The 17,838-nt window shown below is 57.8% G+C and overlaps 1 protein-coding gene across 1 annotated transcript in view; it reads right to left on the bottom strand.

Annotated features, from left to right (window-relative positions):
- ATP4A (ATPase H+/K+ transporting subunit alpha) overlaps window positions 1–17,838 on the bottom strand; it is an 81,950-nt gene that overhangs the window by 776 nt on the left and 63,336 nt on the right. The window contains exons 5-22 of the mRNA XM_035023592.1: window positions 10,518–10,658; window positions 10,368–10,427; window positions 9,832–10,035; window positions 8,605–8,718; window positions 8,132–8,384; window positions 7,697–7,965; window positions 6,921–7,119; window positions 6,426–6,535; window positions 6,211–6,345; window positions 5,529–5,721; window positions 4,615–4,790; window positions 3,173–3,309; window positions 2,946–3,096; window positions 2,688–2,856; window positions 2,426–2,580; window positions 1,448–1,571; window positions 897–1,042; window positions 199–332 (exon numbers count right to left, since the gene is read on the bottom strand). Of these exons, the coding sequence (XP_034879483.1) occupies window positions 199–332; window positions 897–1,042; window positions 1,448–1,571; window positions 2,426–2,580; window positions 2,688–2,856; window positions 2,946–3,096; window positions 3,173–3,309; window positions 4,615–4,790; window positions 5,529–5,721; window positions 6,211–6,345; window positions 6,426–6,535; window positions 6,921–7,119; window positions 7,697–7,965; window positions 8,132–8,384; window positions 8,605–8,718; window positions 9,832–10,035; window positions 10,368–10,427; window positions 10,518–10,658 (2,870 nt within the window). The remainder of the gene's footprint in view (window positions 1–198; window positions 333–896; window positions 1,043–1,447; window positions 1,572–2,425; window positions 2,581–2,687; window positions 2,857–2,945; window positions 3,097–3,172; window positions 3,310–4,614; window positions 4,791–5,528; window positions 5,722–6,210; window positions 6,346–6,425; window positions 6,536–6,920; window positions 7,120–7,696; window positions 7,966–8,131; window positions 8,385–8,604; window positions 8,719–9,831; window positions 10,036–10,367; window positions 10,428–10,517; window positions 10,659–17,838) is intronic.

Raw genomic sequence — 17,838 nt, 5'->3', positions numbered from 1 at the left:
CATCTCCCCTTTGGTGGATGAAAACGGAGGGGCCGGGGCGGGGGAGGCAGGTGGTGGGAGCTGCCGGCCCGCGGTGGACGAGGCCCGGCAGCACCTGGCGCCGGCGCGTTTGCTGGCTGCAGTGAGCCCTCGTGGGGATCCGGTGGGAGCTGCAGCGGGGCTGGGGCCGGGCGGGGCGGGGCGGGGCCGTGGGGACACCTGAAGAAGCCCTGCTGGAAGGCGGAGAGGCGGCGCGTCTTGCGGATGAGGACGTCGGCGATCTGGCACATCTCGATGCTGATGAAGAACACGGTGTAGCAGGTATACTGCTGGTAGAGGCGCTGCCCGAACGTCTGCGGGCCGGAGGGGAGCAGAAGCGGCCTGAGCCCGATGGGGAGGGCCTGCGGCCGTAGCCCCTCCCAGCAGAGGATGGAGTCGGGGAGAAGAGAGAGACTCCGACTGCCAGGTTTGCAGGACCCCGGGGGGTGGGGGGCGGCTGGAGATCTTGGCCTTGCAGAGATTAGATGTCAGCGCCTGGGCAAATGGTAGCTCAGGCCAGTTGCTTTCACGAGGAAGGAGGGAGGCAGGCTTTCCCGCACACCCACAGGAAGGCACCTGGGAGAAGGGAGTCGGACTGCTAGGGCAGAATTTGCAAGGTCCAGCGACTCCGGTGCCCGGGCAGATGGCCAAGATAAGTGACGTGGGCCAGAAGGGCCTTTGCGGAACAGGGTGAGTGGCAGGAGTGTGGAGCTCAAGATGGTGGTGGGAGAGGCCCCAGAACCGGCAGAGAGTCCGGGGACCTGGGATGCTCCAGTTGAGCTCCGTCACATGCGGACGACTGAGTGTGGGCCACCCACAGGGAAGGTGGCACTGGAAATGAGGGAGCCACGGGCCGGGGGCGGGAGGCCGGGGCTCACCCACTCCTGGCCGTAGCTGTCCTGCAGATCTTGTAGGTGGTGGTTCTCCCAGTATGGTCGCAGCCCCACACACAGCAGTGGGAACCAGCCCTCCTGGGCCATGGCCGTAAAGTAGTCAGTGAAGCCAGCAAATGACTGGATGGCACCTGGGGGACAGGCAAGGTGACACGGGGAGACAAAAATGGAAACCTAGACAGGGACATGGAAAGAGACAAGGACATGGAAAGATAGGGACACAGAGAGCTACCCGCAGAGAGAGGGTCAAGGGCACAAGTACACAGTGAGTGACGGACATGGAGAGACAGAGACAAGGATCCCAAGAGAGATCAATAGGGACGCAAGAGACAAGGCACAGAGAGAGACAGAGACATGCCGAGAGACAGAGAAGGGACACGGGGATCACAGCAGACTCGGACTCAGAGAACAGCAGAGACCCAGGATCAAATGCCAACCCGGGGATCCAGCACGAGCCAGAGCCCTTGTGAGAGATGCCAAGGCAGGCGAGCAGCCCTGCAGGGAACCTGGGGCTCCCCGGCCCCACAGGCACTCACCTATCTGGAAGTAGGAGTAGGCAGCCAGGGGCTCATTGACCAAGCGGTCGCGCTTCGGGTTCCGTGGACGCAGATGCATGATGTCACTCTCTGCCTTCTCATATGCCAGGGACACGGACGGGAACTGGCCGGGAGCGGAAGGAGCCAGGGTTAAGGGTTTGCCCGTCCCCTACATGCCAGGAGGCTCCCCTCCCTCCCCCCACCGCCCCAGTGGACAGAGACAGGACTGAGGTTGGGAGGCAGGTGACCGTGCGGGCACACCTGCCCGGATAGCATGGATCAGCTGGCCCTCCAACGAGGCCGTGGTGCCATGTCCGTCCACAGCTGTGTCCACATCTGACCTGCCGTCCATCTCCATTGGAACATCTGCATGTATCTCCCCTCCCCACCCCCCTCTCCCCCTTACTGTTTTTGTGTCCCTGTCTCTGGTCTCTTTCTCTGTGGCTGTCTCTGCTTTTGTGTCCCTGTGTCCCCCATCTCTCCCTGTCACTCTCTCTGCAGCTCTTCTGTCTCTGTGCCCCCAGGTCCTCCCTATCCCCCACCCCATCCGTCCGTCACGGTGGAACGGCCGCAGAGTAGACCAGTCAAGAGCAGAGGCCCCAGCGCCCCGGACTGCCTGGGCTCCAATCCCAGCATGCCACTTACTGGCTGTGTGACCTGGGACAAGCCGCTCAACCTGTCTGGGCCTCAGTTCGCTCATTGGTAAAATGGGGATGATAAATGAATAAAGCCCCTCCCACAGAGTGTTCATGAGGACAGAGTTAAGGGAGGTAGTGTCTGCCTGACCCAGAGAAGACACGATGCAAGCGTCGCCAGATTGTGTGTGTGTGTGTGTCTGAGGGTCCTTCTCTGAGTCCGCAGGTCTAAGCCGACCTGAGGGTCCACCTGCGCGTCCCCGTCTGGCTGCCTTTGCACCCTGTGTCCAAGAGCGTCTGCGGGCCCCGCCCATCACGGCTGTTGGCGGGGCCGGAGACTCACAATGTCGGTGCAGAGCTCTATGAAGAGGATGGTGATGCAGCCGAGGGGCAGGGGCACGCTGACAGTGATGTAGATGAGGTACGGCGTCAGCTCGGGGATGTTCTTGGTCAGGGTGTAGGCGATGGACTTTTTCAGGTTATCAAAGATCAGCCGGCCTGCAGGGGGGTGGGGCGGGGAGAGCCTCAGCCTCCTCGCTGCCCGCTTCCTCCTGTGCCCACGCCGCCGCCCCTCTCCCCTCCCCGGTCTCCGCCCCTGCTCGGACCCTGCTCCACGCCTGTCACAATGGAGGCAAAGTTGTCATCCAACAGGATCATGTCCGCCGCGTTTTTGGCAGCGTCCGAGCCGGCAATGCCCATGGCCACGCCGATGTCGGCCTTCTTCAGGGCTGGGGAGTCGTTGACACCATCCCCCGTCACAGCCACGATGGCCCCCTGCGGGGGGGGGGGGCAGGGTGGTCAGGGGTAGGCCCACCCCCGGGCCAGCCCAGCCCACTGGCCCGCCTCCTTCATCAGAGTCGTACCAGTCGCTGGCAGCTCTCCACAATCACCAGCTTCTGCTGGGGACTGGTACGAGCAAACACCATCTCAGGGTGGGTACGCAGGGTCTCAACCAGCTCTGACGGGTCCATGTCCTTCAGCTGCATGCCATTGATGACGCAGGCACGGGCATCCCTGGGGGGGGGGGTCACCAGGGCCTCAGTCTGCGCAGGCTGTGGGAAGAACCACGGCGAGGGCAGCAGGGGCTTACTTCCTATTGACTTGGTCCACAGGTACACGGAGGCGGGCGGCGATGTCCTCCACCGTCTCGCTGCCTTCCGAAATGATACCCACACTGGCCGCAATGGCCTTGGCCGTGATGGGGTGGTCACCCGTCACCATGATCACCTGTTGGGGAGGGGACCATCAGACCCTGATGCCTTCAGTGCAGCCCACTCTCCTCGTCCTCCCTGCTGACCATCTACTGATAGACCCGTTTGCTTATTCAACCACTGAATGTCAAGGACAAAACAGACGAAAATCTCTGTTCTCATGGAGCCAACCCTCTAGCGCGGGAGACAGAAGAGACGCAAACTAAGGGGACAAATGATACAGCCCGTTAGGAGAGAGGAAAATTAAGCTGAGTAAAGGGGATGGCAAATGTTGGGTGGAAAAAGAGGTGTCGATTTTAAGTGTGTCCTGGGAAAGCTTTGTTGGGAAGGTGACATCTGAGCAGAGGCCTGAAAGAGGCGAGAGAGTTGGCCACATAAAAAATGGAGGGAAGAGGGACGCCTGGGTGGCTCAGTCGGTTAAGTGTCTGCCTTCGGCTCAGGTCATGATCCCAGGGTCCTGGGATCGAGTCCTGCATCGGGCTCCCTGCTCCATGGGGAGCCTGCTTCTCCCTCTGCCTCTGTCTCTCTCTCTCTCTCTGTCTCTCATGAATAAATAAATAAAATCTTAAAAAAAAAAAAAAAAAAAGAGAAAAAAACGGAGGGAAGGGTGTTCCTGGCAGCGGGAACAGCCAATGTGAAGACCCTGAGGTGCGAACGCACCTGAACTGTTGGCGGAGCAGCGGGGAGGCCAGCATGACTGCAGAGCAGTAAACGAGAGGTGGGGGGCTAAGGAATAAGCTTAGAGCCCAGCTCTCATAGGCCTTAGAGACCAAGGGGAGGACGTGGGTGTTGTTTGCCCAGCCTTGGCTCCCCAACTCCCAATCTGTCTTCAGGAACCAGGGTTGAAGTGAGGTCTCTGGCCAAGAATGGGCAAGTAAGCCCAGACCTGGTCAACCAAGGTACCCACCCCAGCCATGTGACTGGTTCAGAGAGGAACATGTGACCCAATCTGGGACAACAGCAGAAGAGGCACTCTTTTTTCTGTGGGTGGCTAAACAGGTGGGATGTAGGTTGAGCTTCTGGGGGTGGTCATTTTTCTCGACCAAAATAAAGGGACTAGTCGAGTCCCTTGAGAATAAAGCCATCAGAGAGAAAAGTAGAACCAAGCCATGGAGAAAGGCAAATTCCTAATGACACTCAACTCCTAGATCCAGCTATACCTGACAATTCAGTCCCCAGAACTTTTCCGTTTCATGAATCGATAAGATTCCTTTTTTGGTTCAAACCACTTTCAGGGAGTTCTCTGTCACAGGGTTCCTCACCCCCAAATACTGCTGTCCTCTGTTCTCACCCCTGCCTGCTCCTCTCCCTGGTTGCATACCCGGATGCCTGCCGTGCGGCACTTGAGCACAGCATCAGGGACGGTGGCCCGGGGTGGGTCTATCATGGATACAAGTCCCGCAAAGCACAGGCCACTACTTGGAAAGTTCATGGCCTCCACGTCGAAGGCATAGCCAGGCGGGTAGTCCTTCTCACTCAGGTACAGTTGGCAGAAGCCTGACCAGAAAACAGGGAAGTCAGAGAGGAGTCCTGGGCAGACCCTTGCCCAGCAAGGCCAGGTGACGAGTGAAATAACCAGGCCCCTCACACCAAGCACCTGTGCATGCCTGACCCTGTGCTGAATCCTTCACATGATGTGAGTCTGTCCTCACAACCAACCTGTGAGGCTATTAGCATGCTCATGTTGCAGACAGAGAAACTGAGGTCTAGAGAGGGGATATTTCTTGCCAGACGAAAGATCCAGAATTGAACCACAGTTGTGCCTCCCAGGGTTGAGGCAGGGGTTAGGGAAGTTTAGGAGTCAGGACAAAATGTTCAGGGAGATCAGAGGTCAGGACAGGGATTGGGAAGTCTTGAGTTGAGGCAGGGACTGGGGAAGGTCAAAGGGTCAAGAGGAGGACACTGAAAGGTGGAAGTAAAAGCGATGGCAGGTCAAAGTTGGGGCAAGAGCTGGGAAAAACCAACAGATGTCAGGTCAGGCTAGGGAAGGTCTCAGGGAGGACAGGTGGGGAGGGGCTGGGTCAAGGTAGAAATTGAGGATGGACAGGGGTCAGGACTGAGACAGGGAAAGGCAAAGGTGAGTGTGTGCACTTGGGCAGGTTAGCTGTCAGCCGGGGATGGGAAAGGTCATGGTGAAGGCTGGGCTGGGAAGGTTGGGCGGGGTCTGTGCTAGCTCCTCCTCGCCCACAGGTTCGCCATCTACTGTGGGGGCTCACCGAGCCCTGGGGGGCTCACCAAGCACGCGTTCACCCAGGCCTCCCAGGCTAAGGTAGGCAGTCTGGAAGGCCTCACGCCATTGCTCGTCCAGCGGCAGCTCCTGGCCCTTGATGAGGATGGAGCTACAGCGTTCCAGCACGCGCTCGGGGGCGCCCTTCATCACCAGCACGTGCCGGGGGTCCCGCGGGTCCTCCAGTGTGTGGATGGACAGCTGCGGGCGAGGAAGCGGACGGCGTCTAGGAGGCGGGCAAGGGGGCGGGGCTTGGGAGAGGGGCGGGGCTGACGGCTCGAAGGCGCCGCGGGTAGAGCTTTGGGAGGGTACTGCGTGGCTGGGGGTGAGGGGCTTCCGGGCTGAGCAAGTCCTTGGTGGGGGATGAGGGTTAGGGGCGCAGTAAGGAGCCTGGGCGCTGGGAATGGACAGAATTAGGGTCGGAGATGGGCTGGGGCGGAATTTGGATTGCGAGCTACCCCACGGAAGGCCTAAGAGCTGGCGGTGAGCCCCCCGCTAAGGGACTGTGGGTGTGGCCTGCCCATAGGTGGGCAGCGGCTGTGGGCGGGGCGGGAGGTGTGGGTGGGGGTTGGCTATGGAGAGGGCGGAAACCGAGAGAGAAGCCCCGCGATAGGCCAGCGCTGCGTGTGGGGGTGGCCCGAAGTGGGCGGGGGGAGGCCGTGGGCGGGGCCGGGCGCGGCGGGCGCACACCTGGAACTTGTTGGTGGAGTTGAAGGGGATCTCGCAGACTTTGGGGAAGCGTTCGCGGTAGCCCATGGCGTTGCCCAGCGTCAGTTCCGAGAACTTGAGCAGCGCCGTCTCGGACGCGTCCCCGATCACTATGCGCTGGAAGCGGGGGCGGTGTCAGGGGCGAACCTGTCTGCACCAGGCTCCCGGCATCCCCCGGAGTCCCCCCGGGGTCTCACCTTGGGCACCGGCACCGCGTCCTGGCCGGACTTGAAGGCAGCGCGGTTGCACAGGGTGAGCACGCGGCATAGCGCCCGCCAGGTCTCCGAAGACTGGTCAAACGTCTGCCCTGGAGGCCAGGCGTCCGGGCTGGGGCCGGGAGGGGGCTCCGCGCGGGCCCCAGGCCCGGAGCAGCTCTCTCCCATACCAGAACCGAGCCCCTCCCTCTAGATTCAGGACAGGGTCCCCTCCCAGACCTGGGTGGGACCCAAACCTCTCCTCATACCCCTGGACGGAGCCTTCTCTCCAGACGCAGTATTGAGTTTCCTAGGACCCCCGATACCAAGCCGCTTCGCAGACCTGCAGCTTCATAGACCCTCTCCCCTATCGGGAAGGAGCCCCTTCTCCATTCATGCAAAGCCCTCCCCAGGCTGCCTTCAGTAACCTCAGAGCTCCCTTCCAAGTCTACCATCTAGCAGATCCTGCCCCAGGCCCGTCTCCTCCCACCCCCACACCTGACTGGTCCTCCGTAGTGTCAGCCGTGTGGATGTGGTTGTCGAACCAGAGATGGGACACAGTCATGCGGTTCTGAGTGAGGGTCCCTGTCTTGTCAGAGCAGATCACTGATGTGGAGCCCAGTGTCTCCACCGCTTCCAGGTTCTTGACGACACAGTTCTTGCTGGCCAGCCGCTTGGCTGTCAGGGACAAGCAGACCTGCCAGAAGGGGTGAGAAGCGCAGGGAGCCTTGACCCCAGCCACCGTACTACGTACACAGCATCCCTCCGCAAAACCCATGCTTTTCTTGCCTCAGTGTTTTCTTCAGCCTGTGCTTGCCACCTGGGATGCCTCCCCAATCGGCCCAGGGGAACATAGCCAGGCCCCTCACTAAGCTGCCCGAGCGGAGGTTCTGTAAGTTCTCATCAACACAACCACACCGAGAAAACAAACATCCTCTGAGCCTCCCCTGGGGCTGGCCTTGCGCTGGATGCTGACTGCTGAGGGCTGCCCACGCTGGACCTCAGCCTCCTCCAGTCAAAGATGCGGCCTGTTCACCTGTGAGTCCTCAGCGTTCAGTATACGGTGTGGCCCAGAGTGGCCTCGGTGAGTGGTTGCTGAACGGATGGGTAGGTGGAGGGATGGGGGGTAGGGAGGATAGCTGAGGGAAGGTGCGTGGGGGGGAGGTGAGTGGGTGGAGACGGCCAGAGATGATGGAGGCAATCCTGGGTGAACAGACAGACAGATGGACGAGCCTCCCAGCTCTCTGCACCTCTCTTCCGTCTCCCCCACTCACCGTGACAGTGGCCAGCAGCCCCTCGGGCACATAGGCTACCACGATGGCCATGAAGAAGACCATGGCCCGAAGGAAGGTGTAGCCAATGCACATGGCCACCACAAAAAATGTAGCGCCGAAGAGGATGGCCAGGCCTGCGATGATGTCCACAAAATGTTCGATTTCAATAGCGATGGGTGTCTTCTCGTTTTCTACTCCCGATGCCAGGGACGCGATGCGCCCGATGATGGTGCGGTCACCTGTGTTCACCACCAGGCCTTGGGCTGTGCCTGCCAGCGGGGCCAACAGGGCACCTCAGGGCCGGCCGGGCGGAGGGGGGTGCCCGCCATGGGAACCGAAGGGGGTGCGGCGGTGGGGCTCAGTATGGGCCAAAGAGGGGCAGGGCAGGCAGCGGGGTTGGCTTGGGGAGGGTGGGCAGGCAGGGGCCTCACAGACCCTCAAGGCACATGGTGGAGAAGAAGGCGATGTTGCGGGTCTCCAGGGGGCTCTCGTGGGTACACTCGGGCGAGCGGGTCTGCGGCTCAGACTCTCCAGTCAGCGACGAGTTGTCCACCTTGCAGCCCTGCGCCTGGAGGATCCTGATGTCGGCTGGCACTCGGTCCCCGCCTTTCATCTCCACCAGGTCGCCCACCACAAGCTGGTCCGCGTTGATCTGGAACTTGTCCCCATCCCGGATCACAGTTGCTTGCTGTGGGGCGGGGGAGGGGGGGTGGAGGTCGCTGAGTGCAGGGGAACGTGGGGAGGGGCAAAGGGGGAGGGTTGAGAACCTAAGGGGTGAGCCGGAGGCCACAGGTGCAGAGGAGCTTGGGCCTGGTGGGAGAGCCCACACAGACCCAGGAGCCTCCCTGCGTGCCCCTCCCCCCGGGGGTGCAGACCCGGAACTGAAGTGACCAGTCTGCAGGACCCACCTGGGGCACCAGGTTCTTGAAGCTGGCGATGATGTTGGTGCTCTTAAACTCCTGGTAGTAGCCAAAGCAGCCGGTGACCACGACCACAGCGATGAGGGCCAGGGCCAGGTACAGCTGGGTGGAGGTGGGAAGGGGGTGGATAAGAAGAGGCAGGAAGGTCTCTGCACAAGCCCCCCCCCACCCCCCCGCCTGCTCCCTGTCCCCTGGTGTTCTTGGGCTCACCCCTGGGGTTTTCCCTGCTCTGCTAGAAAGCCACATGCGCTATTCCCTGGGGCCTGGGGCCCCCGTTCCTGTGTTCTTCATGTCCCATACTCAGCTTCCCTGTATTCTCAGTGTTCTGTGTCCCATATTCTCTAGGTCCCGGATCCTACCTCCCCCATGTCCCCATGGCCTGCGGCTTGTGCCCCATGGCACGATGCACCTTTTCCTGTGTCCTCCAAGTCTTGTGCTCTGCGTGTCACTGGCCTTTGTCTCCTCATGTTCTCACGCCCTGTACCCCTGTGCTCCAGCTTTCATATTCTGTGTTGCCATCGTCTGTTTGCCGTCCTCTGGGCACCCTAGGCCGTGTCCCCATTTCCATGTTTGTGTGCTGTCGAGCTTCCACTTCATACTCTGTGGGCTCCACGATCATATGCCAATTTCCAAGTCCCTATGTCCAGTGTCTCCCCGTGTCTGTGTACCTCTAAGTCCCCATCCTGTGTCACATGTCCTGTGGCTTTCAAACCCCTGTCCAATGCCACATGTCCCTAAGTCCCCATGTCCCTTGTTCTGGCCTCTTGTCCTGCATTTCAATATTCTGTCTCTGTCTCTGCTTCCTTGTCTGTGTTCTGTCTCTTGGCGCTGTGTCCTGAGTCTTGTGTCCCCTACGTCCCTATGCCCTTGCGTCCCATGTCTGAGTCCCATGCCCCCTGTGCCCTTGGTCTGTCCCATGCCCTCTGTTTCCTGGTCTCCCATCTTAAGGATCGCGTTTCTATGTCCTTGTATCCCCACCTGTGTCCTCCATATCTGAGACCCATTCTCCGGGTCCCCTGGGACCTGTGTCACTGGGGCTGCCCCACATCCCAGTGGCCTTCATCCCCGCATGACCCCATGTCTTGACTGCATTTCCACGTCTCCGTATCCCCATCCTGTGTCCCCCGCATCCTGAGCCCATGCTCCATGTCCTCTACCCGCCCCCCAACCCCCGGTCCCCGTGTCCCATACCCGCCAGCAGCATCTGCCACTCACATTGTCGTCGGTGGTGAGGTCACCCTCACTGGCCTGGATGCCAAAGGCAATGAGGCAGATGGCAGCAGCCACCCACATGAGGCACTGCAGCCCGCCCGCCAGCTGCCGGGCGAACTTGACGTACTCGGGGGTGCCGCGCGGCGGCCGCAGAGCGTTGGGTCCGTCCCGTAGCAACAGCTCAGCGGCCAGGCCGGCAGACAGGCCCTGGGGATGGGGGGCCGGGGCGGGCGCTCACGGGGGCAGCTCCTCTGTCTCCTCCCCCCACCCTGCCCCGTCTGTCCTGTTCCTCCTCACTTCTGTGTGCGTCCTCGCCCCTGTCCGGCCCCCTCCCCCCCCCCCCCCCCCCCCCCCCCCCCGGCCTCCCCTGTGTCTCTCTCATCTTTCTGCCTGGCTCTCTCTCCCTGTGGTCTCTGCTCTGTTTCTCTCTTATCGCTTTGTCTCTCTGTCTCTCTCTGCCTCTTTTTATCTGCTTCTCCTACTCGGTCACTCTCCCCACCCCTTCTCTGCACACACCCCTCCCTCTGCGCCCAGCTCACCTTGGTCGCACTGGTCTGGTACTTCTGTTCCAGCTCCGCCACTGACAGCTGGTGGTCGTTCTGGGGGGGGGGGGGGGCGCGGGACACCCACTGTCCAGCTCTCACCGGCCACGCTCCTGCCCCCACTCAGCCCCCCAGCCCCATGCTCACGATCTCCATCTCCTTCTTCATGTTCTCCAGCTTCTCCTTCTTCTTGCCTGCTCCCTTGTCCGCCTTCTTCTTGCTCATCTTGGCAGCCATGTCCCCACCAGGGCCAGGACCCAGCTCTACTGAGTACATCTCGTAATTCTCCTGGGGATGGGAGGAGGGGGGAGGCATCAGATCCCACACCCCTCCAGCCTCCATCCCCCCAATCCCTGACTCGGGGCCCCACTCACTGCCTTCCCCATGGTGCCCGGTGCAGCCACCCTCCTTTGCCGAGACAGAGCCTAGGGTCTGGACCAGCCCTGATATACCCAGGGAGGGAGGGGTGGAGCAAGACTGGCCCGATTAGAGCTGATTGCGGGGCTCCTTGGGGTGACCTCCAGGCCTAAGCAGCACAGGCATTACCTACTGGGCTGCCCCAACCTGCCCAGACCCATCTCCACTTGCCACTGAGATCAGGGGACCACTGAGTAGGTCCATAGTAACAACAACAACAACAACAACAACAAGAATAGCAAACATGGTGGTCATTATGTGCCAAGCACTGGGCTGGGGGCTTTCCTGTAATAACTAATGGAACCTCCCAACAACCCTTTGAGGCGAGGACCATTCTTACCTCCCCCTACCATAGTAATGGGGAAACTGAGGTGCAGGGAGGGTAAGTCACTCGCCTGTTGTGCCCAAGCTACAATGGGAAAGAGTTGGGACTCAGAACCAGGTAGCTGGGCTGCAGTGTCCTCTTCCAGGCCACATTGCCCATGTCCGACTCCTGGAGCGGGAGGGTGCTCACAATAGTGGCTCCCTTTTGTTTAGGGAGGACTTCCTGTGTCCCCGGTCTGCCCAGGGAGCATTGTGTGAATGTTTCCTTAGCTCCTCACAACAGCCCTTTAGAAAGTTATGTTCTCTCATTAGCCCCCGTTGTACAGATGAGGAAACCGAGGCACAGAGAGATCAAGGACTTGCTCTAAAGCTGCGATGATTGGGATGCCTGGGTGGCCCAGTCTGTTGAGCCTCTGCCTTCAGCTCAGGTCATGATCCCAGGATCCTGGGGTCGAGTCCCACGTCGGGCTCCCTGCTCAGCAGGGAGTCTGCTTCTCTCCCTCTCTCTCTGTTCCTCCTCACCCCCGCTCGTGCTCGCTCCCTCTCTCTCTCGCAAATAAATAAATAAAATCTTTATAAAAAAATAAAGTTGTGATGACTAAGTGTCGGGAGGAGGATTCCAGCCCAGGTCCGACCCCAGAGCCTGGCTCTCCCCTGGGGCCACTGACAAAAGAACTCAGACCTCTCAGCAGCCGCGGCAAGTATGTGCCAGGCACTGCACACATGTGACCTCCGGGGTCCCCACAACAAAACCCCATGTGGGCAGCACTATCATTCCCGTTGTGCACAGGGGGAAACCGAGGCTTGGAGGAGTTCAGGGAGGGTCCTAGAGGTGCCCCACGCCTCCACTGTAGCCATCACAGCTCTGTGGTTCCTGTCTCCACCCCAACCTGCCCGGATGGGGAAAGGAAGGTGCAAAGTAGAGGAAAAGATGGGTCCAAGGCTCCTGGCCCGATCTTGGTATTGGTGCCAGGTTTGAGGTCCCCCAGGCAGGGACCTCTGTGGGTAGCAGTGAGGGGCTGGACTGCTGGAATGGCGGGTTCTTGATATCTCCGGAGTGGGCCGCACAAGGTGGACGTGTCTGATAAGATAATTGCCGGGGCGACGTCCTTCTCTCCTGGGGAAGGTCACCTGGGAAAGGCTAAGCGGCTGAGCAGCCCAAGCTCCTCCCCACAGCCACCCAGCTGGTCATCCCAGCCCAGAGAGGAGGCAGGTGGGGTGAAGTCACACCGACAATGAGTCTGCCCTTACAAGGAGTCCGCTCATCTCTCTGAGCCGCACTTGTGAAACACCATGTGTCCCGTCACTCCCCTGCTTACAACCATCCAGGGGCATCTCTTCTCCCTCAGAATAAATTCCAAAATCATCCCTGCAAGACCTAGCCCTGGCTCACCTCTCCTGGCTCAGTCTCTACTACAGTTCCACTGACACTGGCCTTCTTGCTGTACTTCCTACAGGTCAAGGTCATTCCTGCCCCAGGGCCTTTGCACTTGCAGTTCCTTCTGCCTGGTGCTCTCTTCTTTAGATATCCGCATGGCTCTTTCTCGCTGTGAGGTCTCAGTTCAAATGTTATCTCTTCAGAGAGTCCTCACTTCTACTATCGTACCCCCATCAGGCCCCATCCCCTACAACCCTTGTCCCAATCTGACACTGTATTTTATTTTCATTTGTTTGGTGTCAACCTTGTCACACTAGAAGGAAGACTGAGACTTGGTTGTGTTGGCTGCTGTATGCACAGCACCCGGACCAGTACCCTAGACACACTGTAGATGGTCAGTAGACACTGTCCAATGCGGAATATTCACTAACAAACCTGGAACATGGGGCAGGCCCTCGGGAAGTCTGTCATTGGGAGCTCCTCGGGTGTCTCTGGCTCTCTGTAGCTCTTCCACCCTGCCCACTAGCCCTCTACCCCTGCAAGCATCCAGAGCCTGGGGCAAATATGGGGTTGTGTCTGCACAGATTCGGGAACTCCACAACCTAAGTCACAGGGGGGAGACCGAGACACCGTCACTGGCAGCAGGTGGCCGACCTTCCATATGTGCAGACCTCTGTCAAAACCAGGGACTGTCCCTCTCTATTCTCTGCCCCATCTGTGGTCCCTCACCTCTTTTTTTCATTTCTTAGTTTTATTATGTTAATTTTCAATGGTTTATTTTAAATATTTCAGACCCACAAGTTATAGGGGTAGTAAAACAAAGACCTGCCTGACCTTCAGCTAAATTGAATGATTTTCCCAATCTGTGGTTTCTAGAGAGATGAGAGAGAGAATAGATTCTTTTTTTTAAAGCTCAGGCTGACCCACTTGAGTTGGAGACGGGAGGCTTGTTTCTCCATGAATATGTCGGCATGGGTCTCCCGTGAATAAGGACACTCTCTTATATAACCGCGGTCCAGTGGTCAAATCCAGAACATTCACATTGATAGGACATTAGGAACTAATCTGGAGAATGTATTTGAACTTCCCACTTTCCGTCTCATGTCCTTTTCTTGGTCTGGGATCACACTTTGCACTTAGCCGTCATGTCTCCTTGGTCTCCTCCAATCTGTGATGTTTCTTTACCCTTTCCTCTTTCATGACCTTGAAATTTTGGGAAAGTATCAGTCAGTTGTGTTGCAGAATTCCCCTCAGTTTGGCTCGGCTGACAGCTCATGATCAGATTCAGGTCGTGCGCCCTCCTCAGAGCTTCCCAGGCAGGACAGGCCCCATTTTTGAGTCTTCAGGTGGTCTGGAACGGGTGGACGTTTGGAGGATACCCAGAGGCTTAAGGAGTGACCCGAGGGCTATTCCGTGATCTCTTCATTTTCTATTCAAAACACTGTCACAGGGGCGCCTGGCTGGCTCAGTCGGTTAAGCGTCTGCCTTCTGCTCAGGTCACGATCTCAAGGTCTGGGATCAAACCCGAGGGGAGCCTGCTTCTCCCTCTCCCTCTGCCCCTCCCCCCCGCCCCACCCTGCTCCTGCTCTCTCTTTCTCTCTCTCAAATGAATAAATAAAACCTTAAAAAGAAGAAAAAAAAACTAATGGTCAGAATTGAATTTTTCTTTTTCCTGAGAAAGAGGGCAGAGGACAGACTTTTAAATGGCTGGCGAATACTGAGCGGGTTTTAAGGGGAATCTGAACAAGAGTCTCCTAGAATCATGACCACACAGTTTTAGGGACTGAGTGCCCTACAAGGCCTGATAGGATCAGATCCCTGGCTGTGCCTCCTTCCCCCGTGCCTTCCCCCACCATGCTTTGGGATGAAGCCCACGCAGCCCTTCTGTTTATCAAAACTATCATTTCAAGATCTTGGCCCATGAAGCTTCCTCTGCCTGAAATAAATACTCACCCTGTGCCCTCCCTGCACTCAGCTACTCCTCATCTTTCGTGCTCTCGCACAGATGTCCCTTTCTCCAGGGAACCTCCTTGGACCATGTACCAGCTGTGTCAGGTACCTCCCCTCGGCTCCCAGAGGCCCCTAGGCTTCCCTATCCCTGCCCTGACCCCTCTGACCCATAGTTCCTCCATCACGAGCCTGGCCACTCTGGGTGGTCACCATGTGATGACGTCTCATCGCCCCCCTGGACGCCTGAGGACGGGATCCAGGATGTCTCAGTTGCCACCGTGTGCCCTGTATCACCCAGCCCAGGAAGTGTTTGCTGAGTGCAAGAACTCATTGTGACCGTGACTTTTGGTTTGTGTTTGGATTCTCCGATAAGATAGTGGATTCAGCAATGCCCTTCGCCTCCTGGGCAGGTCACCTGTCCCCGCCATCTCCAGGCCCCGGGAAGATTGAAGAGAGGGGCAGGGCAGGCAGGAACCTTGCTTCTCCCTCCTTTTCAAGCTGGTACAGGAGCAGGCAGTGGGTCAAGGAGTCAGGGACAAGGTCTGGCCCCAGCCTGGTCGCCTGTGTTCTCCTCCTCTTCCAGGTTTGTCCAGATATGGAAATGTCAACCACCCTCAAGAAATTTGCCTGACTGTCCTCATCTGGGATCTTAAAATCACATCCAGAACCCAAGCATCTCTCCCTTCTTGGCTCCCACCTCCATCCCTTCCTGCCTGGACATCACAGTAGCCTCCTCCCCAGTCCCTCCCCAGTCTCCCTGCTCCTGTCCCTGCCCCCCTGCAGTCTGCCCCCACCCAGAGCCAGAGGGAGCCTATGAACCCCTGGGGTCTGGGCTTTCCTGGCTGAACCCTCCCTTAGCTCCACCTGACTCTTGAAAGCAAAGTCTGCACGCTGGTGCCCAAACCCAACCCGGGTGTGGGGCCTCCCAGACCTCCCCTCCTCCTGCTGCAGCCACACTGGCTCCCTGCGGTGCCTCAGACTCAGCAAACAGCCTCCTGTCCCCTACTGTGCCTGTGCCCTTTCCCTCCTCTTGGAATGCTCTCCTCCCAACACCTGCATGGCTCCCTCTCTCCCTCCAAGGTCTTTACACAAATGTTGCCTTCCCAGCGTGAGCTCCTTGACTGGCCGAATTAAAACTGTGACCTGGGGTCCCCCTGCACCTCTGTCCCCATTGTTTTCTCCTGTACTGGGTCATTGCTCTTACCTGTTGGGTTGTGTGTTTTCCGAATCCCTCTGACAGAAGGTGAGCTCCATGAGGGCAGGGATTTTTGCCTTTTTTTTTTTTTTTTTTTTGACTGATGTCAAACAGCAAATAATAGACACTCAATAAGCTTTTGTTAAAAGAAATAAAATAAATCTCAGGGTCCCTGAGACACTCCACAGCATGCAGCAGCAATCCTAGCCACAAATACTGACATGGACACGTGGTCCTGCCTTGGGATGATGCTCTTGGTCCCCCAAAGACACACTAGCCCAACCTAAAGTAGAGGGACAGGCTCAAAAAGACACAATGACAGGAAGCCCATGATAAGAGTGATGCTCATTGAGACCTCACTGCCCTTAGCCCTGGCCTAGGTGCGTCACTTGTGTGAGCTCATGTCATGCTCACAACAACCTTATGAGGAAGGTACTGTATTTATCCCAACTTTACGGTGAAGAAACTGAGGCCCAGAGAGATTCTACGACTTGCCTAAACTCACACAGCTAGTAAGGGGCAGAGCCAGGATTTGAACCCAAGCAGCCTGGCTAGAAACTCCTCCTGTGTGAATACACAGAATCACACCAGACACCATTTCACAAAGAGGCCTCCCATCAAGACTATACTCCGTTCCATAATTTACGGAATGTTGATTGAGCATCTGCTATGTGCCAAGCTTTCTGTTAAGCCCTGAGATTTGCAGGGAACAAAACAGTCATGGTCCTGTTTACACTCCAGCGTCCCGAAGTAATCAATAACAAATCAATAACAAATCAATAACAAATCAATTACTGGCAAATGAGAAGAACATGAAGGAAAATAACAGGGTACCTGAGGAGAGAGGCAGAGGGGAGGAAGCTGATAGACTACGGTATTGGAGAGGGGGCTCTGAGGAAGTAACACTTCAAGGATGAGGAGACAGCCAGGAATAATCTGGGAGAAGGAACAGGGAGAACAAAGGCCCTGAGCTGGGAACAGGGTGATAGTGAGAGTCAGCAAGGAGCGGTGGTGGAGAATCTGGATAAGGTTAGTGAGGGGAGGGTTAGGGTACAACGTGAAGGCGGGGGTCAGTTCATGTGGGACCTTGTGGACAAGGGGGAGGAGTTAGGATTTTAGTCTAGGAGCAGCTGAAGGCATTTGAGGTTTGATCAGAAGACAGGCATGGCCAGGACTGAGTCTGGAAGATGCCCCCACTGTCATGTGGAGGACACTCAAGGGGGAAGCTGAGATTAGAAGCCCAGGGAGGAGGCTGGGGAAGGGAGGCTCAGGAGATCTCCTATGGGGACATGGGCTGGGGCAGGAGGTGTCTGGCCTGGGGTAGAGGGCTCCCCGGGGTTGGGACCCAGGAGAAGAGGTAGGTTTGCGGAAGGGCTATAGCCTGTGTAGGAATTGGGGGGCCAGGAAGCTATGGGACAACTGGGACTTGGAACTTCTGGAAGAAGTTGGAATTGGGAACTGTGCTGAGGGCCTTGCCAGTGCAGAAAGAGTAGAGTGAGCTAGGGGAGGTGAGACAGCCTCTGGCAAGGGTGGGGAGAAGAGCAAGGAGGGGAGCCACTGCTGTTAAAGAAGCTAAAAGCACAGTCTGAAAGGTATAGGAAGAACCGGGAAGGGGTGGGGGGAGGGAGGGCAGGAGGTAAAGGAAAAGGGAGCTTCGAGAAGGAGGATGGGTTCAGCAGTGTTTTGCATTCCTGAGTGCCCCCAGTGCCCAGCTCAGGGCCCAGCACACAGCAGCTGGTTCACTTGCTGCTGAATGAGGGCACCCATGGGCGAGTTGAAGGCAAAACTCTCACAGATACAAACCCTGAGACCTCCAGGGCCGCATATTATGGCTAGGGCAGGCCAACTCCCCCACTCCCCACCTTGGCAGAGAAGCTTGAGAAAAGTGGAGTTAGAAAAGATATCCTTGGATGGAGACGCATGCAAAAGCTCAGAACGGGGCTCAAAAGCCAAGGACGAGGGTGTGAAAAGTAGGCCAGAAGGGTGAGCTCTCCCACTGAACCGCTCCAGGTTAATGACAGGAAGACGCGCCAATTATAGACCCCAACGAAAGACGCCTCAACAGGAAAGAATCATCAACTACCGGCGCCAAGGGGAAAAGAATGTACGTTGCATCTCCCACAAGAAATCACACACACACACACACACACACACGCAACTCAGCCAATGAGAAACCACCATCACCCTGGACTCATGCTTTTTTT

The sequence above is a fragment of the Mirounga leonina genome, unplaced genomic scaffold (assembly GCF_011800145.1).
Source record: "Mirounga leonina isolate KUSES-001 unplaced genomic scaffold, KU_Mleo_1.0 Mir_177, whole genome shotgun sequence".
Classification (NCBI taxonomy): Eukaryota; Metazoa; Chordata; class Mammalia; order Carnivora; family Phocidae; genus Mirounga; species Mirounga leonina.
The sequence above is the reverse complement of the archived record's forward strand: the minus strand, read 5'-3'. Positions and strand labels throughout refer to the sequence as shown.